Genomic DNA, 25,145 nt, shown 5'->3' on the forward strand with positions numbered 1-25,145 from the left:
TGCCTGCACATAAGTACCATAGTGTTCGCTCACAACATTAATATGATGGTAAGGAAAAGCCCTGCCTATGAGTATTAACCCTCTCAGTACTGTTGGCTCATTAGTGTGGAATTACTCAGAGGGCTTTTCATGGCTTGGTACTGAGAGGTTTAACATGTGGGTAATTTTCTACTAGAATACATGTAGTATGAGTGTCACAAAACAATCTTTCAAGATTTAACTTTAATTGGGACAACATAAAGCTGGTTACTTCTATGGTCTAAAGAAAAAAAAAGTTGGGAATTGACATCTAGGATGCGGAATTATATTGCATGACATCAATCAATACATATTTCTTCACACGTCAGATTGCAGTGAATTTCTTTGCCGATATATAAATAAAACAATATATACATATATTCATCTTTCTTCGGAGAATGATTGCAAGGTATGCCTTCCTGGGTCATAAACAAAATTGCACTGTCAAAACATCTAAATCAAATGACTTGAACCAAAAACAAAAGTGTTAACATTATCTGAAACCTAATATGAAATGAATACTCTGCATGAAATAAGATTAATTGTAATGATGTAAGCATCAAGAATGCTACAGGAAGATAATCCAATCTGAGTTGATATACAGTGTGTCCCACAAAAAACAAAACCGAGATTTATCGATGATTTATCATAACTTACAAATACAACAGACAAATGACCTACGATTGTAAAGCTTAGAATCTCCTCTTTCATCTGAAATTACCTAGATCATTTTTCATTCACGCACGAGTGAGCAAAAACAATTTGAAGAGGGGACACCAAAAAGAAATTTGGCGGGCTGTATCTGGGTTTCAAAAAGAAAACCACATTTTAAAAAAAATGCACTATCCGCTGTTTAATTTGATACCTGAATTACAGAAAATGGTCGAGAAATAACAAAATTCTGGTTAATTGAAATAAGGCTCGAATTTCAATAATTTCATAAAATGAGAGGTTTTACAGGCTAGCGTTCGAACTCACTCGACACTCCGTTTTGTTGACGATCAGCCATGCATTAAGTCTTTTGTTAACCGTGCGATAGCTTCTGTGGGAAACCGGTGAAATCATGTTTATTTAATGAAATTTGGAAATACAAGCATTGTGTCGAAAGAACATAACTTTTTTTTACTTCTGGACCATTTTTTGTGATTAAGGTATCAAATAAAAGAGCAGATATTTAACTTTTTAGACATGTGATTTTCTTTTTGAAATTCAGATACCCCCCACCAAATGAGTTTTTGGTATCCTTTCTTTAAATTTGTTTTTGCTCACTCATGCGTGAATGAAAAATAATCTTAGTAATATCAGATGGAAGAGGAGATTCTAAGCTTTAAATTGATAGGTCATTTGTCTAATGTTTTTATGATGAAGTTATGATAAATCATAGCTTGATGTCAGTTTTGTTTTTGGTGGGATGCACTGTATGCATTGTATATCATTCCAGACTTTTTTTTAAACTTTCACTTGAAGGAAATGATCACATAAAAACCAAAGATATCTGAACTATTGTATTTCAATAACTCAGCAATACATTAACATGTAAAATAAAATAATACAACAGTATCAAAACAAGCAAACAAATCCAAGTTTATAGTTAGTTCCTCTATGCACCATGTTAAAGACACGTTTACTACAGAAAGGTGGTTGTTTTGTGACCTTAATTAGATGAAAAAAAAAGAATACAATACAAAGAATGACTCCAAGAAACATCTTAGGCTATACTCAGAGTTACCATGACATCAAATTACATGCATCGACCCTCAAAGAACTATTTAATAGCAGACAAAGTCATAAGAGCACAATTATTAAAATGCCATGAACTTATATGATCACAATCTCAGGTTGTTTATGCAATGTTGGACAAAATTAACTTTCTAACAGTCTGATTAGTCCACATTTTCTAGTAGCCAGATGAAAAAAAAAGAATTATGCATCACATCTTGCTTGTCTGATGTTGCAAAGTGAAGTCATGCCATATCCGAACAAGCCATAGGATAGCCCATTATTAAAGTACAAAATCACTAAATGATGTTATTCTCATATCATGTTATTAAAAGGCACTTATTTAATTCAATACTTTTGTCTTCCTTTTGAAGTACAGCTATGTAGATGTGTAGCAGTATATAGTAGTATCCCACAAACACAAAGGGACCTCCTGATTGCTATGTTCATTCTAGCATATCCTGCAGAAGGAAAGAAGAAAACAAGACCTAGCGAAAGACTTGTTTGATAATCACAAGTGTTCTGAATGTTACTTAGATGGTGATGAAACCCTTTGATCAAATAGGCTTGTGTAAAAAAATCCAGAAAAATCAAGAGAATAACATTCAAGTACAACTGGACAAACAATAAGACATTTATGAGCAATGGAATTTTGACATCACCGACATTATGGACATCCTCCCACTGGCAATGCAACCAAGATGTGTGGTGTCACACTTGTACCACTTATACATAATTTAGATTATGATGATGATTATGATGAAAATAATTTGTGATAATGAAAACACTCTCCAAATAAGCAATATTTCAATTTCACTACTTATCTGAATTCAGACGTAAAGTTTTGTACACCATAACCATCTTCCTTTAAAATGAACATATACAGCAAGAATTTAGGGAAAAGGAATAACCCAAATGCTTACCTCATCTGAGTCATCATGGTAACCTTGCACTGGCTCAGACAAATCAAGGGGATTATTTTCGCAGGAATCTCCTTGACTTAATTTACTGTATCTGTATGTCCTGAGGCTGCATGACAAAAAAAAACATCAATGTTTCATTTTTATCAGAAGAATGTTACTAAATGAATCGCATGAAAAACAAACAGGCTAAATAGATAAGGAGGAAAATGTGCAGCATGCATGTCAATTTGTATGTAAATATGTAGCATCCTTTTCTCCTACCGTTACAAGCCAATAATGTAGGCTTACTGTCAAGGCCTATTTTTGGCTTACCCAACACAGATTTCTGTCAATACATTTTACATGGATTCTTTATAATGGCTTCACCCATGAATATGCCACAATAATAATTGATTTCCATTATCCAAGCAATTCTTATATGTTGCAGTGTATATTCAAGGTAAAATGCCAAAGCTTGCATGACTTAACTAGAAAAATCAGAAGCAAATGTAACCTACATGGATGGGTTTCAAACAAATGATGGATTTCAAAGTGTACTTCAATGTAATCATGTGTATTTGTAAAGCATAAAATATTGCTAATGCTTGTGTCTAAAGTAAGTTCTCAAACCGATTTTAGAATCTCCAGAACAGTGGAGGGATCACCTAAGAGAGAGAGATTGTAGATTCTTTGCATTTGGCCCAATATTCTAGTAAACTGTATATGTATATAACTTTGTACATGAAAATCACATGTAATTCAGAGGAATTACTCACCCAGTGTGTAAGGACATAAATTTGCCTTTCTTGTACAAAATGTAGACCAGTGCTAAAACTATAACAACAAACAATGTGACTAGAATCCCCACTGCAGCTGAATGTGACTAAAAAGTAATAAAAAAAGAGAACAAATAAGAGATGAGAAATGCCAAATAAACTGATGATCAATGGGAATTTTTTTTTATACTATTACTGAAGTATATTTAGTGTCTTTTCTGGGGTATTATGAAAACATAATCTATTTTATTTTACCAAGGGAACATGAAAAAAAAGCATTTTAATAATGTGAATTATGAATCATGATTTGACAATTTTAGAGTCACATAGTTGCCAATTTGGCTAAATCAAAATATTGATACTTGATATTTTCTAATCACAATATTCTCAAATGATCACTAACTGTACTATCTTGTCAGTATATTACTGTTGAAATGCAATATTTTCTGGGGTATATACCTTCTCAAAGCAAAATAAAAGAAAATTATGACTTAGACTGGCACGAAAACCACTTCTGTCAACAAAACTTTCATACCTTTTTTGTTTGTGACGATGTTCCGCACCTTGCTTTTAATTTCTCTACGTCCCTTTGGGGCTGATAACCGTCCACACAGCTATCCCCAGGAATCTTCCTATACCTGGTAAGGAAAGGAAAAAAAAATAAACAGTATATGTAAACTCTAAACTAAAAATTGAAACAAAGTCACTGTTAAGGGGAATGAACTGATGATTTGAGAAATTAATTCAAATAATGGAAATCCTACAGTTTATAATTGTGAACTAAAAGCCCCTACCCTTCCCTTACCCCTCCCCAATTTATTCAAGCGCTCTAATTTTTTTTATTTCAATCTTATTGATTGTAAAATATGTAACAAAATGTTTCTTCATTGAATGCTGATGGTACTGGTGGTGGTGCTGTAGGTGGTTGTGATGATGAAGAAGTAGATGAAATTGAAAACAATGTAAAAAAAAATACCAGTGGTAATACAAACACATTTTAGAAAATATTGAATCTGGATACAATCATGTGGCTGCATCCCACTACCATGCATGAAATATCTACCATAAAAACATTATTCTATCTTAAGTACTTGTAAGTAGAGGAATTACATATCATAAGAGTATATAACTCACCCCCAGGAATTTAATTCTTCTTCGTGGCCGTATTCACAGTACTCAAGGTCTTTATGTTGAAACTCTGGACTCAGGATACAATCTGTAGAATTTGTTTTTCTATAAAATCCATAGTCACTGCACAAGATAAAACAATAAATAAAATGGTCAGAAAATTAAAAATAAGTCCTGAGAAATTTCTATTTAAATTCTTTCCCATCATATATGTGAGTTGAAACATATGTAAATTGGAGATTACTGAATGGATAAGTACTTCGCTCACTTTCCAGAATAAAGCAGCGGCACTGCACATAGGAACAGTGATATCAAAAATTAACGGCTCAAATCTGGCATAAATATTTGGTAAAGTTTAGGAGATATATTCAGATAAGATTGGTCTTTTGAAAGCTTTATATAATGACCGATTACTTGGAGAAGACCTTCTTATAATGTTATTTATAGTTTTATAGTTAATTGTTACCTTTATAGTTCATTAATAATAGAATGTGAAAGTTCAGAGATCGTTCTCAGTCCTGTTGCATAAATCTTACCATTATGGGAGCTTTGATTTCTGATGGTAATCACCATGGTAAATCGCTGAACAGCCAATCAAAATCAAGAATTCCATGCAAGTCAACATTGGGTGGCAAAGTTACCATAATAGCATTTTTATCCAGCAGGGCCTTGATCCTTTTCTGGAAATTGAATTTCCCTTTTAACATTTTCGTTTCACTCACCATTCATAGTCGGATTTATCACAACTGCACGTCATCGAGGTTGGATGCTGCTCAAACATGAAGCTAACCCGACAGAGAGAATCGGGTCGGACTCGACTGAAGACTTCTTTTCGTCCCAGCAAACACCCAGCCCTGCCATTGTTTTCATGAGGCTGCCAGTCCATGAAGTCACTATCCCCACCTGTTTTATACAAATGACCAAGCAGAGATGTACACAACTATCCATTCCAAAGATCTACACCCATCATGACCCTGGGCTAAAAAGTAGAAATTTCACCCCACTTAAAAAATTGTTCCCAGGGCCTTGGTACCTATATATGCTTTTACTCATACTCATCAATTGGCAACCATTCCTCCCCCCCCAATGACATAACATGAGGAAAAGTTTATATGGATAAGACTAAATCAAAATAATATAAATGCAAAATCCATCACTTTACATGCAATAATAAAATGCCTACAACATATTCATGAAAGTCAAAATCCAATGACAAGTGAAATACATGAATCTGTAAATTCCAATGTGATAGGTGCTACATAAAGATGAAATATTATTTTTCATGACATTTGAATACTCACATCGCCTCGTAAGGATAGAACCAAAGTTGATCATGAAGGATCTCCACTGGCTATCATCTGCACCAAATCCCCAGATACTGACATTGAGAGACTTCTTGCTTGGTTCCGGCAGGAGTCCTGTCACTGAAATCTTCTCCTCGGTGAACTTGTACGAATTCCAGCACTGACCCTCGTCGTAGGAAAATCTATCATAACAAAGGTTTGGAGGGACTGTGTCAAAGATTATATCACTGAACAAGGTCCATACAAACTGCATCTAAATATTCTTCACTTTACTTTCAAAAGAATCGAATGTGCTGATATTAATGATTGCCCAAAAGAAAGGCCATTTTTTTTTGTGATTAACGGCATGCAATTTAGGAAAGTGAGAGAATAAAAAAGAGTGACAATCAATCTTTTAAAAATACAGATATCTTTAGTGTAAACCAAGAACCTAAATAGATGAAATTGATGAAAAATCACTATTTTTTTGTATTAAAATCCCTGCAATAGGCCTACTGTAGTACTTGACATAGAATAGTCAATAGTGTCAAACTGCGGAACTGACTGGGTTTCATTTCACGAAAATCTACAACTATGGTACTCTCGCTTTGCCTTTACATGGAAACCTGATAGGGGTAGGCTGCAGTGCCTTGTGACCATGGTAGGTGCCCTAAGGGCAAAGTTACCATAGTTGCAACACTTTTATGGTCCTGGTATACATTTTAACCACACAGCAGCTTGCTATTTATATTGTCAAATACAAAGAAACATTCCATTCCTCGTGAAACTGTAACTCCTTTGGACTCACTTGATCGTATCAGTAGCATCCTCTATGGTTGGAATGGCTACAAGGAGACCACCACTGTTTGCTATAGCTAGGTGATGAGGACCTTGCAGGGCCAATCTCCAGTTGTAACCGCCATCACTGGAAACGTACACATCAGGGGGTCGTAGCTCTAGCGAGCTGGCAACGGTAGCTGCAAAGGACAAATAAAATGAGGGAAAAATACATTATGTATATAACATGGCATGCAAGAACTACAAATGAGTAGGATGGGAGTGGTAACAGTAGCAGCATATTCAGTGCTTTAGCTCCAAACTAGCATATCTAATAACTTAAGAATCATGACGTGATATTATTTGAACTACATGTATTGTGCTTGTGACTGCATATTTTTTTAAAAACTGATATACATGTATCAAGATTACATGATATCTTTCAACACCAATTGACTCGTGATTGCTCATAATATAAAAACCAATATTACAGTGGTACTTAGCAGTTTACATGATATTATTTAGCTACTGCAATCACAAAGGCACAATATTTAAATACCAAAATACATACAAATTTCCATGACATAATTTAAACAACTGCACCCATGACTGGACATTATGTAAATATTAGTATTACAAGCTTTCATGATATAATTCAAACCAATGTACTTGCACCTGCACATTATTTAAAGAACAATATTACAAGCCTACATGGTATAATCTTAAACAACTGCACTCATGACTGGTCATTATTTAAATACTGGACCCCGTAATACAAAGATTTGCAATTGATCCAATCAATCGTAGCTCTATGGAAATCCATCAGTATCATAATTTTTTTCTACAGGATATTTGCAAAATGTCCTTTGTAAACAAAGGAAAACACACCAAATTGTCAAGAAATCAATGAATTTATGGATATACATTCATATCTCCAAACAAAATTGAACAAAGGCTTTGCTGGATTTCCATAGTTGCGATTGATCGGATCAATTGCAACTCTTTGTAAGACGGGCCCCTCATATTACCATGGGCTAAGAGGAGTCCAGTCGCTGTACTGTCACTGACCGGCCCCGATGGGAAGCGTATGCCCTTCAGTCTGCTGTACTGATTGTGAATCTGTAGATGGCATTCCTGTATGAAACAAATCAGACAATAGAACTGGCTGTACCACAACTGCAGATAAATAGAGCACTACATTTATCTCTCTTCCTTTTTTTTTGAGATTGTGGCAACATAAAAGGGTGATCTTTAAGGAAGGCAATTCCTAAGTGTTGTTCCATAAAGGCTGAAAGACTGGGTAAATAAAAACAACAGGTAAACTCATCTGGGGCCCATTTCATAAAAAATCAAATCTATGGTAACTTTGACATTATTACTGCAACTACCATGGTAACATGGCTCACTCATAATCAAGGTTTCCACTGTAGCTGCCATACTGGGAAAATTACCATAGTTGTAACTCTTGTTCAAACCAGCCCAGAACTTCTTATCTTCAGGTGGGATTCATACAAATATTTATCGGGAATATGTAATTATGAGATTAGACTAAATACGACCAATTCATTGAATTAAAGAGAAACTCCAGTAGTTGCAGTAAACACTGATATCATGAAAAAGTCTGTAAAACCAGGCTTAATTGTCAGAATATCATCGAGGATCTAGATCTGGTACAGTTACATAAGCTGAACTTTGTGAAATCTTGAAATCTACGCTGAAAAATGTTCACACTGAAGATCACCAACACAGATAGGCACACGTGGGACAGTGTATTAATATTGCTGGAATAAAGACCCGACGGAAGTGACCGAATCCGCGCTGATTTTGCTTATTTCTCAGCAATTACACAATTTCTGCCATAATCCTTTGGCACATATTTTTTATTCATACAAACAGGCACTTGGGTGGTCATTATATTAGATTCTGTAAAAAGTCATTTTGAGATCGTTACCAAAACTGGAATTTATCTTTAATGTTCCTACCCCTGTATCTGTACACGGGACCTCAGCAGGCCTCCTGACCGGGGACCAGATCCCTCCCCTATCGTAAGTAATCACTGTGTGGATGGTAGAGTCTTCATGTATCTGACTAGCCAGGTACACTCCACGCATTGACTCCACCTTGTAGAAATCGGTCACCTGGTTGCCATTTGGAAACTGGAATGAAATGGTTAAAATAAAAAAACGACCTTGGATTAGTTTGGAACTGAATATAAAGTCTCTTCTATGTCTTGCTCAATTAATGACAAGAACAGTCAATGGATCAACATTGAAGCAGAATAAACCCTGGAGAAATGTTCATTTTATTGGGAAAAAAGATATACAAAAATTTTCTAAAGTTCCCTCAAAATCTGTTACACAATCCCAAAGTTATGGAAGCTTGAAAAGTCTCCAACTGCATTCTATGGTGAACTTCAAATAAAATGCAGGATTAGTTTAATTATAACAAAATTTCATATTATAACTTTTAAAGATGAATCTTGTCTATTTGTTATGTCAAATACATTTACCATGATATAACTTGAGGTAAGGAGACAAGACAGGAGATATTTTAAAATATACCATTCTATACACAAATCATAGAGAGTTGTACTACTAGACCCTTTTTTAGGTTAAATACACAAACTAGCTTGTTAATATCCATAACATAATTATTTGTAACCTTCTTTTAAATACAAATTGGGAAGTTGCTGACCACTGAGTGCAAAAATAGTGTGTACATTGTCTATCTTAAATGGGTATGTACCAGTGAATAGAAACATGATTGAGTCAGGATTTTCCAGAATTATGACGATTTTCTATAGATTAGAAAATGAACTGGGCATGATTTACTTACGAGATGGCGCAATAATGACTCTGAAAAGACGATACCATCCGAAGCAGACGTGTAGATTGTTCCCGTTCCCGTGTCTGGAAAGAAATATCACCAAATTGATTCATTGATCACACAGTACAAGCCCATTTAAAGTACCTAGCTCATCAATAAACTATATCTTGAAAGAAAGACTCGAGTTATTCTACAATCTACAAAACTCTTTCATATTAGGTTACAGCAAGCTGCGCAAGATGTGCATCAAACACACTATGTGATTACGCAGTGAGGTACGTCACTACAGGGCGATTCCACGCTAGAAAAATCGGCCATTTTCACAACATTTTTCAACTTACTGTTGAAAAAACAAAGAACTTCAATGTATTTTGTGGGAATAATAAAGTACTACTGGGTAGTCATGTAAAAATTAAAACAAACAAAAATATGTTGTCTATGGGTGAAAATGTTGTGTGTCGTAAGGGACATTTCTGAGTCCCGTACAACACACAACATTTTAACCTGTAATTCAACCATAATTAAACATTTTTTTGTTGGTAATCATTTTTTCCACATGACTACCCACTATAACTTTTTTATTGACAGAAATAAATTGTTATTGCTCAAGCGATCAGCTAAGAGACTAGATATTGTTGTTGAAATGTCCTGTATGACACGTATGGAATCGCCCTACAGTGGATATAACAGTGTCACATTGACCAAGGTGAAATCAACACCTAGAATATAATTGTGATCAGACATTGCAGCTCTAGTCACATGATGGAATTTTGACCTATCACTGATTCAAATCTAAACCTTTGTAATATATTCAACTATTTAATTCAATCCCATGCCTATTACTAAGGTTCAATTAATCATAAAATGAAACAATAAGATGAAGAAAAAAGATTATGGACGTACTTTCTGGATCATCTACATGCATAAAGATGAGACCTTCACTCATGTCGAGGACAGAGAAAAACTGCAAGAAAGTCAGATGATAACATGATCAATCAAAAGTTGTCTGTTCAACTAAATGAGTACTTTTCTTTTACATAGGTAATATAAGAACTCTTTCAAAACATAATTGTCACTAGAAATCTAAATCTCTCTCTCTTCCATCTTGAATCTAATTATCTCTAAAAATAATCCAATTAAAGAGAAATGCCAGTAGTTGCAGAAAACACTGATTTCATGAGAAAGTCTGTAAAACCAGGCTTAATTGTCAGTATATCATTCAGGATCTAGATCTGGTACAGTTACATGAACTGAACTTAGTGAAATCTTGAAATCTACACTGAAAAATTTTCACACAGAAGATCACCAACACTGATATTAAAGCGCACGTGGGACAGTGTATTATTATTGCTCTTAATGTCGGCCTGATGCTTGACCTGAATCTTGTGATAATTGCTAATTTCTCAGCAATTACACAATTTTTTCCAGAATCCTTTGGCACATTCTTTTTATTTATACAAACAGACACTTTGGTGGTCATTTCATTGGAATCTGTACAAACTCATTTTGATATCGTTACCACAACTGGCATTTACCTTTAATATTGGTCAATTACTGTTGGCGATTATCAATCTTCAAGTGATCAAGAAATTTGAAATAAAAGTATAACAAAAAAAACAAGTGGAATGCCTCTGGCCGTCTCACCTGCATCACGCGGTTCAATATAGCAGCAGTGCTGACTTTGCATACTACTCTGACTCGCACAAGATGTTCAGTGATACATGGTTACTCTTATGTCCACTTTTTATGAACTAGACCAATAAACTTACAGAGATATGATGGTTATTCAACAAAAAACCCCAACATGGCCAAAGTTCATTGACCTTACATGACCTTTGACCTTGATCATGTGACCTGAAACTGGAACAGGATGTTCAGTGATACTTGATTACTCTTATGTACAAGTTTCATGAATCAGATCCATAAACTATCAAAGTTATGATGGTAATTCAACAGATACACCCAATTCGGCTAAAGTTCATTGACCTTTGACCTTGGACATGTGACCTGAAACACGCACAGGATGTTCAGTGATACTTGATTACTCTAATGTCCAAGTTTAATGAACTAGACCAATAAACTTTCAAAGTTATGATGGTAATTCAACAGATACCCCGATTCGGCCAAAGTTCATTGACCCTAAATGACCTTTGACCTTAATCATGAGACCTGAAACTTGCACAAAATGTTCAGTGATGCTTGATTACTATTATGTCCAAGTTTCATGAATCAGATCCATAAACTTTCAAAGTTATGATGGGAATTCAACAGATATCCCCAATTCGGCCCCAATTCGTTCAAAGTTCATTGACCCTAAATGACCTTTGACCTTGATCATGTGACCTGAAACTTGCACAAAATGTTCAGTGATGCTTGATTACTATTATGTCCAAGTTTCATGAATCAGATCCATAAACTTTCAAAGTTATGATGGGAATTCAACAGATATCCCCAATTCGTCCAAAGTTCATTGACCCTAAATGACCTTTGACCTTGGTCATGTGACGTGAAACTCATGCAGGATGTTCATTGATACTTGATTAACCTTATGTCCAAGTTTCATGAACTAGGTCCATATATTTTCTAAGTTATGATGACATTTCAAAAACTTAACCTCAGGTTAAGATTGCGATGTTGATTCCTCCAACATGGTCTAAGTTCATTGACCCTAAATGACCTTTGACCTTGGTCATGTGACATGAAACTCTAATAGGATGTTCAGTAATACTTGATTAACCTTATGGCCAAGTTTTATTAACTAGGTCCATATACTTTCTAAGTTATGATGTCATTTCAAAAACTTAACCTCAGGTTAAGATTTGATGTTGACGCCGCCGCCGCCGCCGCCGCCGCCGCCGCCGTCGCCGTCGCCGTCGCCGTCGGAAAAGCGGCGCCTATAGTCTCACTTGCTTCGCAGGTGAGACAAAAACCCACTTACTCTATCACTTGTGATAACAGGTAGTTGAGTAGGCTGCCATGAATGCCCTCTGTCAGTAGAAACATGTAAGATATGCTGTGCCTCACCTGATGTTTCCTGGTGTGCAGAAAAGGATAGATTTTAGTAACACATTTCTTTGCATTGGCATCAATACAAAAGGATGTATTTCAGATTTCAGCCACCCACTCCCACCCCGCTATCCCCCTTAATGGCCCGAATTCACAAAGGTGGTTTTGAAAACCCACGGTTGAATCCATGGTTCATGCAGATTTCCTGTATAAATTACGTTTATTTTACTGCGTACATGTCCAATGCAGATGCGCGCTTTTGACACAGTGCGCCAAATTGACGCCTGTTGCCATGGTTATCCATGCTACTTTATTCATGAGTCCACTGTTTGAAGAGTGGACTCAGGAATAAAAACAGTGGACTCATGAATAAAATAGTGTATCTAACCATGGTAACAGGCGTCAATTTGGTGCACTGTGACAAAAGCGTGCATCAGTATTGGAATTTTTTATACACGTGCCCGATACCCGTAATTCATACAGGAAATCTGCATAAACTATGGACTCAAACGTGGGTTTTCAAAACCATCTTTCTGAATTCGGGCCAATGAGTTCAGATATATTTATGTTCATGCAATAGCTGGTTATTCATTTCAGCTATCCCACATACCATGCTTTATTCATGATTTAAATCAAATCCAGGGTGCCATTATGGTACAAGGACTCGTCGTACCACATCCATTAAAGTTTCAGACTTCAGATCCTATTACCGTGTTTTGGCAAAATATCAGCAGCAATATTTGATTTTGTCCCTGGGATTGAAGAAATTCTTTGAATGCTTGAGTGCCCAATCAGAGAAGCCATGCTTAAAGCTTAAGTATAGTTTTGGTAAATCCACCAAAATGCACCTATCACTATTCCAATTCATTGCTAGCTAATATGAATGGATATGCCCTATAACAGTTATGATGTGGAGGATATGAAATGAAAATGTGTTTTACAGGATAAATTTTGCGATTTTACATGGAAATTTAACTTGATCGGGTCACCCGATCAAATTAAAATATCTGTGTTTTTGTCTTTCAATTAAATCCTATTCCAAATCATGGAATGGGCTGAAACTTTTAAGATATGTTCTTTGTCTGTAACTTTTGGATATCTAATCACTAAATTTATAAGATAAGTGCTTGAATGCCCATTTTTTAAATTTAAAAAAGCATCGCCGAGAGAGGGCGCTATATATCCAAGATTTGAATATTTGAAATTTTCTCAGAGAAGTGCAGTTGGAAAAATATCTAACGGTCTCTACGCTTCAGTAAGACTGTCATATTAGATGATATTCGATTATCAATCACATTATTGACCCTTTACCAAAGCTATACACAGACTTTAAGCCGGGGAAATAGTATGCAGCATTTAGAAACGTTGTATTATAAATGTTGCATATTATAATTATTATTACTATTATTATTACTGAAGCTCTTCAAAGTAAGCTTCACACTGTATCACATACCTCACTGGAAGTAATGGCAGCATAGATGAATTTGCCTTGAAGACCAAAATTCTGGACGTGCTTTTGAAGAGCTAAGTGTCATGGGAAGAAATAAACCATTATTGATATAATCTTTAAATGTTTTCATGGTGAAAAATAGAAGGTAGGCTTATAGTGTGACATCATAAAGAAAACAGGAAAAAAGACTTTTTGATCCATTTCAAACAGTTCTGTCAGAGCTACTAACTACATAGTGTAACACTCTATCCCTACCTATAAATAATTCTTCTAAACTGATCCCCCAAACTGAAGTATACCTAGTAACATGATGGAATTTTGACCTATCACTGATTCAAATCTATAGAAAAAGGCATAGTGTCTTTATGGTAATGTTCTTCAGTACATGCTTAAATGTTGATGAGAATATTCAAAATTTAGGGCTCATACAAAGTTGGTCTACCGAGACAGCTGGATGTCAAAATAGAGTAGATGTATCAAACTCTCTAATATGAATGAAGTATTTCATAGAGTATAAGGTGGATATTTTAGTGCTACTTGATGCATGGACCTCTTGTCTTTAATAATTAAAAAAAGCATCTGACTAGGGGAATAAACATGTTATCATCCCGTTTTCTTTTTACTTCTTCTTTTATTTTACAACAAATGCGATATAAGATTCTAATATGCACAAAAATAGCTTTGTATAAAGACTAGATCACTAACTGGCAAAATCCAAATAGGGATACACAATCATTAAAATGAAGTAGGTTACAGACGAGTTAATCATAAAAGACTTACTTTGATATGAATTTCCAAGATTTGGTGTTTTTAACAAATTTAGCTGGCCATCTGTATGTGCACATAAATCAAGAGAAAGAATAATTAAAAAAATGTAAATTACAGCACCTATTTTCAATAGGCAAGCAGAATATTTGTTGTGCTAACTATTTACTTAAAAAGCATAAAATAATTGTCATAATTTGTCCAGGCCAAATCTCAGTCTCAGCCACAGTTTCAGATAAGGACATCTTAAATACAATAATGGTTGATTTAGATGAGCATTTCACAAAGGGATCATTTGTCACTAATTTTAACTGGCAACTATTCTAAGCTACTCAAACACTTTGCATCTAAATTAGCCAATATGACTAGATACTTAACGGAGCAACGCCAATAAATCTGATTCACCTACCTTCTTCTTTAAGCATGAAGAGATCATCCGGTGCATTCATTTCTGATGTTGCCCAAGATGCCTGTTGGACGTTGGATTGGAGGGTGGTCCACGTGGTGCCAAAGTCCCTTGACAACCATACTTTATTCTACAACAGGATTGGAGTTGCATTACATGTATTCTTTTAGACAAATCAGGTCCGGTTGGGGTGCTAGAATTGCGACTTTCTTGGTTTACCATAGACTTTAATGAAGCTGCTCTTAATTGAACAATTGACTGTATATTTTATTCTACATGGCACTGATTTCTGTTTTGCATTGCAGTCAATATGGTAAATACATTGCATTCAGATTCAGACCTGCCAAAACAATTTCAATACCATAATTAAAGAATGATGCAATGTGATTTCCAAAATTTCAATGTACTGTACATACATCCTTTTGTCTCTCATGTAATATTTGACCTCAAAAATGTTTCATAATACAATTCATGATTCCTTTCATTCCAGAACTTATCAAATCCAGCTTATTCAAGAAAACAATCACTTGTCAACAAAATATTTTTTTTTTATCTCATCACAACATTTGAAGTACACTTCAAATTTTGGTTGATTAATCAGTTTCATATTTCTGGAGAAAGATTTAACAAATTCAGTCTTGGAGCAAAATATACTGTATTAACAGGTATCTGGGCAATAACAAAGCTCAGTCTCCAAAATTAGTATCACAGAGAAATGCCTTGTTTTGGAAATTTCAAATCTAATGTTAAACCAATCTATCAGGCAACAGCTGTGGCATTGTAAACAAAGGAGCTTTGGTAATCCATGATACACTGTAGTTGAGTAGCATTTCACACAAATCAATAATATAAATCTCTCAAAGTGTATTGTGCTGTGTTACAAGTTGTGGGTTTGTATATTCTCTGCAGTACAGGAAAGCGAATGTGTTTGCACCATTGAAATGAGCACATTTCCTTGTTACTACCTTTGCTGCTGCTTTTTGCTACAATCACTCATCATCATTATTGTACATTACTTAAAATCACAACTAGGTCTATATCATGGCCACTGATGGCCCTGAATGGCTTATTGATTGGCATCAGTGTCCCTCTCATTGGTCTTGGATATCTTTGTGCCTTTTTGTGCCATGTTTTCTAATTAGTGCTATACAAATATTGTAAACTATTTTTTTTTTCATTTTTCTTCTTGTGCTGTAATGAAGAAATTAGCCCAAAAGAAAAGTGATTCTGCCTTAAAAATGCAAATATCAAAGGCCTGACATTACACTTAATTATCATCACAACTATTATCATCATCATCATGATTATTATTATAATCATTATCATTATTATTATCAAGATGATATCATCAATAAATGTGCACAGTTGATTATCAAAAATATCGGCAATATACAGATTGACTTACTTCCTCGTTGGGTGTTTGGACAAAGAGCAGATCTTGATGGGTGGGATGGAAATTAATCCGTCCCTCAGGAAGGAATGGGAGTGAGACAGCAGAGAAAGTACGGGCACCGTCTTTGGAGATGTAGAATTTGGATGCAAACACATCCATATCGGCCAGGTAAGAAATGAGGATGATCTATCAAAAAGAAATGGGGAAACAAAAGACGTAAAGATGAAATATGAATGAAAATGTTAATATAATTGCTCCCCCCCCTCCAAGTGGAAATGTAGATGACAATATTACCCCCCCCCCCCCCTTCTCTTTCTCTTCCAAGAGTTTTGAATATGATTTTTACTGTGGAAAGTATAGAAAATGCTGATTGCTTCTTCATGTGTTAAGAGTACAGTAGACATATTTCTGCATAAAATATTTCCCACAAGATACAGTGTATCTTGATATAAGACGACAATCTAAACTTCAAGATTTTATATCAATACATATCTATTTATTTTAGTACTATTAAAAACCTATCACGTTTCCCCAAAATGCCGCTGAATTCTGCAAGAAAATACCGTACCTCAAAAGTTAAACCGTCTTTAATTATTTTTAATCTGATTTCAATGAAATTTTCATTGTTCTCCTTGTTTGAATAAAATTCTTTATCAAAACCAATTTTTAAATGCTTGATTTGAAGGTACCTTTAAACAAAATTAAGGAAATAGAAACTGATCAATGAAATTCAACTTACCCTTTGTGAGTCGAGAGGACTCTTGAAGATACCATTGCTTTTCCTTATGATTGCTCCTTCAATTCTATCATCAATATTAGTGAAAGACTTCCCATAGTCTAAGCTGAAAAAAATAATTTCAAAATTGAGTTCACAACTTAGATAAAAAAACATAATTGGATCTGCTCGAGAAATACTTTACTTTTTTATTTCAATATCTATCAACAAAATATACAGGATTTGTTGGGTTTTTTTCTTTTCTCTTCTTGGTTAGTTTAGGCTATCACAATACATATTTCTTCAATGTAAAATCAATATCATGAATATGACATTATTTTGGAATCAAACATGCACCAAGTGTATAACAAAGTTATGCTTTTAGGGAGCATATTCATGAAATATAATTTGTATTATAATTTATAATGTACTATATGGACATGTACATGTACCTCCATATGAGTATTAACCCAAACAACAAAATTAAAGTAACATATGAGAAAGGCTTGTTTTATGAACTGCCATTAAAGTTGAAACAACTCTGAAAATTGAAGTCATCATTTGAGATTATGATAAATATGTTCATGCATGTCCTTCTCATTACAGGATAAAGTGTAATTCCATGTATATGTAGAGTTGCATTGTACATGTATACTTGAACATCTGTGTATCATGAACAGTTCTGTACAAGGTCAACTGTGCTCAATGGCCATGAAAATGCACGTAAACAGACACTCATTTACATGCCATGCATATTATTTACATTTGGTGAATTCTACGCATTACCACATACAAAAATGACAAATCAATGTGTGATTCACACTGCCAACTACATGTAGTTAAATAAGGGAATCAAAAATGAAATTACAATAAAAATATCACTTCCTTATCAAATTAGATTGTACAAGAAGTAAAGCAACTACATGTAGTACTTAATACACAATTCACTTTACAAACTTGATTTGTGGAATATATGGAAGCCTACATGTAGACTGTATTATTATCATTATGGGTACCTGGCAGGAACTAATTAATTAATTAATTCCTTAAAATGCATGTGTGCTGAATAAAGGCTTGCAGGGCTAAAGTCTCAGTAATGATATCCTGTCTTTTGGAGGCACATATTAAAAGATGGTGTATGTTATGACATCATGTACACGTACGTACACCTTTAAAATGCAGAACATTCAATGCAAAATATAATATAATTTAATGTACATTTTGTGTATACTACACAGTGAATGTTAGGTGTATACAGTACTGCATCTAGCAAACTATTTACTTTATGAACAGTAATGGTTCACATAGAAAAATTCATCGTATGTTAGGTACTCTGTTCAAAGCATTCCATTCTTATCAGATAAAAAAAAAGCAAATTGTAACCCTACACCTGCTTGTCTACAGTTTTATGTTTGGTCTCATTTAACAGAATCCTACATGTACAAGTTTATATCTTACCATTTTTCTAATTTCCAGTTCGAAGGCTATAATACCCGTTTTGTTTATCTACTTGGTCTAACACCACTGTCTATGATAACAGGTGCCAAAATAAATGCTCAAGGCGCAAAGGCAAAAAAGAGAGTATAAAAGAGAGTGTCAAAGAAAGAGAAAAAAATATGTTTATATTTAAGTCTAAAGACCAAGTCTTAATTAGACCAATTAGGCATGAGATTAAAAGATAAAAAGACTGGGCATTTGCTATTTGTTTTGACAGCTAATATTTAACACGGGTCGTGTGGTTAGAGCATTGGACTCATAATCGCAAAGTTTTGAGTTCGAATCCCCACTCAGCCATTGTCTCCCATTCGATAAAAAGGCCCAAGAGTAATATCTGTCGTCTATTATAAGGTAAGCCATTATGACAGATTAACCTAGAGGTAAAATGTTTCCTACGTAATTGGTTATACACCAGCTTGGCGTTTACCAGCAAAATGCTGTCCTGCCGAGTTCCTACGGGAGTTACAATAAATTATATTTTCAATAATTGCACATTTATGTATGATTTGTTTGTATTTTGATTTTTAAATGATTGAATAAAATGAATTTGAATTGAGATTAGACCAAACAGCAATTAAACCGAATTGATAGTAGACCAAATGCGTTCAGATTTTGGCCCATGTGGTATTAGACTACATGTATCTGAGAAGTTGACCCACAGCTTTTAAACCAATTGAATATAGCCCCCCCCCCACACAAAAAATAAAAAAATTGAAATTAACAAAATAAGGAGAGTTTACAATTTAATTTAAAAAACAAATAGCAAAAAAACATCTCCGGATTTTAGATTAAGACATACGTCAGATATGTACGTCTAGGTAAATTAGTAGAACCAAATATTACACCTCAAAATAATGTTCATAACTAATGGCATTTTAATCATGAAACAGATATAAAATGTGAAACCACAGGAAATTCTATCTTCATATTTGCCACACTTAGGTACACGTATGACAGGTAAAAAATAAACTCCTAAATCATTAACAATATACTTAAAGTGATGATATTCACAAAAATAAAAGAATATAGAAGTTGCTTACTTTTTATTACTAAAACACAAAATTATCTAAATACCCTTCTTTTGATATATTTACTAAATTGCTCTGTTTACACGTAAAAAAAACTTAATTGAACACATACAAGCTAATAAAAAGTGGACAGGCCTACACACATTTAATATAAATTTCAAAAGAAAGATAATCAAAAGCAGTAACTTTTCAAATGGTGTTGAGTCCGCAATATAAAAATGCTCATGGTCAAATGTAACAAAATTCATTTGTTTGAGTTTGAGTTTATTCATTTACTGAACAACAATATCAATAACGATAACAATGTGTTAACATGACAGCACAAACGTAACTATTCTAGTATACAGATGTAATTGCTAACATTATAAAGGATAAAATGAGAATACAAACAATAAATCTGAATACATAAAATGTGACATGCATTTATAAACCTAAAACAAATGTTTTAACAATTTTTAAGATCCTAGTCACAGTTTCCAATATTGATGATTGAACAAAAAATCACCATGTTATATAAAACATATATTATAATTAGAATTATAAATTGTAAAGTTCTCTTAAACATACCTTAACCACAAGTGGGACTGGCCTGCCAAGAAACCATACTCCATTGTAGTGAGTGCCAACAATTCCTGTATTTATAAGGCAATGCACAATGAAAAATAAAAATGCAACTTGTATGCCAAAATCAACTTTGAATTTATAAAGAAAAAATATGGGGAAATGGAATGAGAATGCTGCCTGACAACGAAACATAGAGTGTGCTTTCTAATATACTACATACACATGTATGTACGCATATTTGCATAAGATCTCAAATCTCTTGCTACCCAGTGCCCACATAGTATATTCATTATAAAATATGATAACAAAACCTTCTTAAACTGTTGTTTGTAATTCTGTCATCAGGGCCTGTTTCATAAAGAACATGTTACCTGTTTATGTATCTTACCATTTGTATATGGATAACAGGTATACATGCAAGGTCATCAAATATGATTGGTTTGATGATAAGTCAACAGCAAGTAAAAATGAGCAATATGGCTTAAATATATAGAAAGGACTAAATAAGACAGAACAGATATAAATCATCTGCTTTCTCACTAATATCTGAATGAATCATCAAGTAACATAACAGAACGTCTCATGAAAGTCACAAATATACACTAATACTGTATGCTCAGTCTTCCTTCTAAAATATATGTTGTGGTTGTGTGCATACGCATACATTAAAGGTGAAATACTCTCTGACGATATTTTGTCACTGGTATATATTCCCAGCCCATCATTATGCAGTATTTCCCGTATTTCCCTAATTACTTTAAAAAATGCATTCCATGGAGAGACTGGGACTGATTGTAGATGACCACATGCTTTTAAAATTTCCACTGTGAAAAGGTGGTTTTGTTACACTTATCCAAATTTCATTCCAGGGTTAAAAAGTTACATTTTCTTTGCTTAAGAGAGAAGTACAGGTATTGTATAGTCACATACATGTAATTAGTATCACTAGATAATTGTCATATTTGAAAAATGGAAAAAGAAAATTTGAAGGTAAATATTTTTTTAAAAGTTACTACATGACCACTTTATCCTGTTAAATGGACATCTTGCAGATTTGGAGAGATGTAACACAAAAGGGGGCACATTCAAAATGCATGGCCACTGGCCAGATGCACTATACAAACATAGTGCCTATAAATACTCCATTTCGGATATTTACTTTTCATAATAAATAATAATAATACATATGATTTATATAGCATCTTTTCCATTACAATTTTAAATGCTCAAGGTGCTTAGTAAGAGAGAAAGACAAAATAGTAAAGAGAACTTAGATAAGTACAAGAAAGGGTAAATAACAAATGAGGGAAAATGTGAAAATTCATTAAATTTACCTTTGCAAAACAGAAATCATTTTTTTTTTCTATTTTCCATGACTAAACAGAATATCCATTTTAGATCAAGAATGAAACAGAACATTTCAGAAATCAAACATGGAAAAGATCATTTCTTTTAATAGGAAAATCACTGTCCCTAAAAACTAAAGTGTATAAAGTGTATATTCTTTATACTGACCTTGCTGTCCTCGCCTGTCCATAATAAAGCCAGATTGAAGTTGCTGTCATTAAGGTGGAACTGAAAACTCAATTGAAAAGACAAAGGAAATTGAAGAAATGAATTTGAACATTGTGAATTTCTGAAAGCAGTACTACAATAAGTGCACCTTGATCATTGCCATTCTTGTATTGCAATTGTTATCTATTGAATTTTCTGTAGCTTTAATACATAATTGCTTTGTATGATAGTGCACATACCATAACATACATGTAATCATGTTAAGAAGAGCCCGCTGGGAAAACAGTTTCCGGAACTGAAGTAGCTGCCCTGGGTAAATTATGATGTTATTATAAACTGCAATTACAAATTTGAAGAATATGTATATTTTAATAGAGAACTCTATATGCCTTATTTGACTTGCAATTGTCATTAGTCAATTGTTTAGAAACTCTTCTTCCCTCGTTATCATTGATTTCATTATTCCCCCCCCCCTAGGGGTAACAGTAGCACTATTTCTGCACTTCATGATGCTCCTTCCAGTGACTCACTTCATTCATCATCCCAGTATAGCTTCTGTATGAGCTGCCAAAAGGATTACTACATGTACATCAAGTATCAAGTATTGTATCATTCAGATATCCCGGTAATAATACATGTGCTGAAGTAAACTGCCTCTAACATTGACGAGTGGATACCATGCATAACAAAAAAATATGTAAAAATTATCTCTTTTTCAAGATAGGGCATGTTACGTATGTAACATAATAATGGAGTCAAAAATACTAAAATAATGAATAAAAGGGTATAGATCTACATTTCCCTAGGAAAACTGCGTTTATAGTCCAATTTGCACGGGTATCTAAAGACTAAAATATTTTATGAAAGATGTACTTTTTGCCCCAACACTACGTGTTTAGGGTCTGATTTGAGCAAGGTGTGTGGGGGTGGTAATAGACCCAATGAAAGTAAAGGTAAAGCTGACGTCCATGACAGAAAATTAAGATATTTGTTTAGGGGGTCAATTCAGGGAATACTTGTCAAGAGTACCATTTCGTTTCCAATACTTGTTAAGGGTTAAGGATAATTAATTATAAGTATTTATAATCACGTATTAAATTATAGTATTTGTTAAATAGTAATTTTTATCTAAAAATTGTTCTTCAAAACGGCAGTTTGTAACATCGCTAATTGAAGGTACATCATAACGAAGTGGTTCAAGGGTCAGACATATTGTATTTGCTTTGTTGACAAACGGATCAAGGGATCTACGCGAGATCGGTCTGGTAAGAAGCCTTCAATTTTTCACTTTTTTATTAACCAATTTTTGAAACCTTCATTCATACGCATTAGGTGCATCAAGGTGTAAAAATATATAAAATCACTACCATTTACGTGATTTCTTTCTTCAAAGATGGATTTCCTAGGGAAATCAATATTTGTTTACATGTGTCTTTTACACATACATGACATATTCAAGGCTCCATGATGAAGAAGTACATGTCAAAATACTGAAAAATATCACCATGGAGTCCTCAAGGCTAATCATGACATATCTATATGGATTCTTCTGTCTTAGCCTTGAGGACTCCATGAGCATATTTTTTAAAAATGATTTTGATGTTGTCATCAAGGCTACTTCTGGAGACAGAGTTCTGCATCTGTCTAGGGTCTAGTCTAGAGTCTAGGCCCAACTATCAATGGGATGGAATATTAATTGGTATATTCACCTGGTTATTTAATATTTTATCAATTTGGTCGCCAGTAACTCCGCAATTAGCAATAGTGGATGAACGAATATTTCTTCTGTGGTAGTCGCGGCTAGTGATAGACACCTTCCTAGCGGAACGCCCATGCACTTCGTCCCCGGACCAACCGGCCACGTCAGCTTCATTAACTTGGTCAAATTTCCGCGATGATCTTGTTAAACGTTCCTGAGTAAATTCAAACACACCATCATTTCGTCCTTCGGTTAATGTTTCACACATTCCACTTTGTAAAGCAACACTGAATAAAAGGAAGACTAAAAAGCGAAAAGGGGACATTTTCCAAGAATGTTTTTGCAAGAAGAACTTTCCTTTCATTTCACTCCGTCTCCGAATCATCAGACTGCTGTTTGGCTTCTTCTTCTTCTTATATTGGTTTGAGTGGCGATTAGTCATATTTGACTATTGTCGCCATTTACTCTAATAATAAAAATCTCACTTCTCACATAATAAAATTATTACCAATAATAATTTATACATACGGTATGTGAAATATTTTTCATGTGCATCCTTCTAATATGAAAAAGGGATGATTATGGTACAGTTTGCCGTAACTCTAATCAAAATGGCATATAAACAAATCTTCGCCAAAAACAAACCGCTAGCTTCAGCTCAGTTCCAACTAGTTGCCCTTGCCCATGCAATCATACCGGATAGCACGGTACATTGTGCCGGATTTGTAATTGGCCGTACGTCCAATGCACCAGCAGAGGGGGGGGCGCTAGTGCTGTACAGATGGGTAAACATTAAAATTAAATAATTATTTCTTTTTTTTTAAACAACAACAACAAGGCGAAAACACTTGTGGGCTTTGTTAGTTATATGTGCAGAACATATTGTATATATTATATCATCATTTTTATATATATATATATATATTTTTTTTTTCTTTTCACATTAGACTTGTACAATCATATCCTTTCATTATTTCTTAATAAACAATACAATATAAAAAATAGTACATCACTCCTTACTAAAACGTTTCGTTCTTGAAACGAAACGTAAAAGTGCTTTCTGTATCCCTGGATCATCTTTTTTTAAATACTCCATTATTTGTCCAGGCTGTGATTCATTCAAATCTACAAGGAGCATTGATCTTTCAATTATATATTTTGGACAATGTAAAAGATAATGTCTGACAGTTTCTACCTCACGACATGTATCACAAAACCCTGTTTGATGGATCCCTAATCTATGTAGATCTTGGTTAAGACCAGCGACTCCAAAACGGAGACGATGGAGTACAGTTTCCTGTCTCCCTAGATTGCATTTATATGAGGGTAACACTAATGGTTGCAACTCTTTCAGTGCTGAGTTAGTTTTATTCCATCTTTCTTGCCAAACTATCTTACAACTTTTTGAAATAAGTTGCATAATCTCTGATAATGTTATTTGATTATGAATTTCTATTTTGTTTGATAAAGCTTTTTTTGCGCAGGAGTCTGCTATTTCATTTCCTTTTATTCCACAGTGACCAGGGATCCACTCTAGGTATATATCTAAACCTTTATATTTGAGTCTTGTAGTAATAGTCAGAATTTCTGTGATAATAAGATCGTCTTTCCGATTCTGTAAAGATAAAAGTGCACTTAATGAATCACTGAAAATAACAACACCTGTATATATATCTAA

The 25,145-nt window shown here is 34.2% G+C and overlaps 1 protein-coding gene across 1 annotated transcript; it reads right to left on the minus strand.

Moving 5' to 3' along the window:
- Positions 1–1,969: 1,969 nt before the first annotated feature.
- Positions 1,970–23,857, minus strand: LOC121411710 (sortilin-like). Its single transcript, XM_041604539.1, has 21 exons — positions 23,478–23,857; positions 21,769–21,828; positions 20,257–20,321; positions 17,189–17,291; positions 16,462–16,635; positions 15,060–15,186; positions 14,666–14,716; positions 13,889–13,959; positions 12,368–12,463; positions 10,333–10,393; positions 9,439–9,512; positions 8,586–8,759; positions 7,632–7,737; positions 6,635–6,803; positions 5,845–6,029; positions 5,266–5,446; positions 4,550–4,666; positions 3,951–4,053; positions 3,416–3,522; positions 2,661–2,766; positions 1,970–2,198 (listed from the first exon to the last, which is right to left on the minus strand). Exons 1-21 carry the CDS (start codon positions 23,850–23,852, stop codon positions 2,184–2,186), a joined length of 2,520 nt encoding a protein of 839 aa, XP_041460473.1. The 5' UTR covers positions 23,853–23,857; the 3' UTR covers positions 1,970–2,183.
- Between the last annotated feature and the right edge of the window lie 1,288 nt (positions 23,858–25,145).

The sequence above is a fragment of the Lytechinus variegatus genome, chromosome 3, assembly GCF_018143015.1.
Source record: "Lytechinus variegatus isolate NC3 chromosome 3, Lvar_3.0, whole genome shotgun sequence".
NCBI lineage: Eukaryota > Metazoa > Echinodermata > Echinoidea > Temnopleuroida > Toxopneustidae > Lytechinus > Lytechinus variegatus.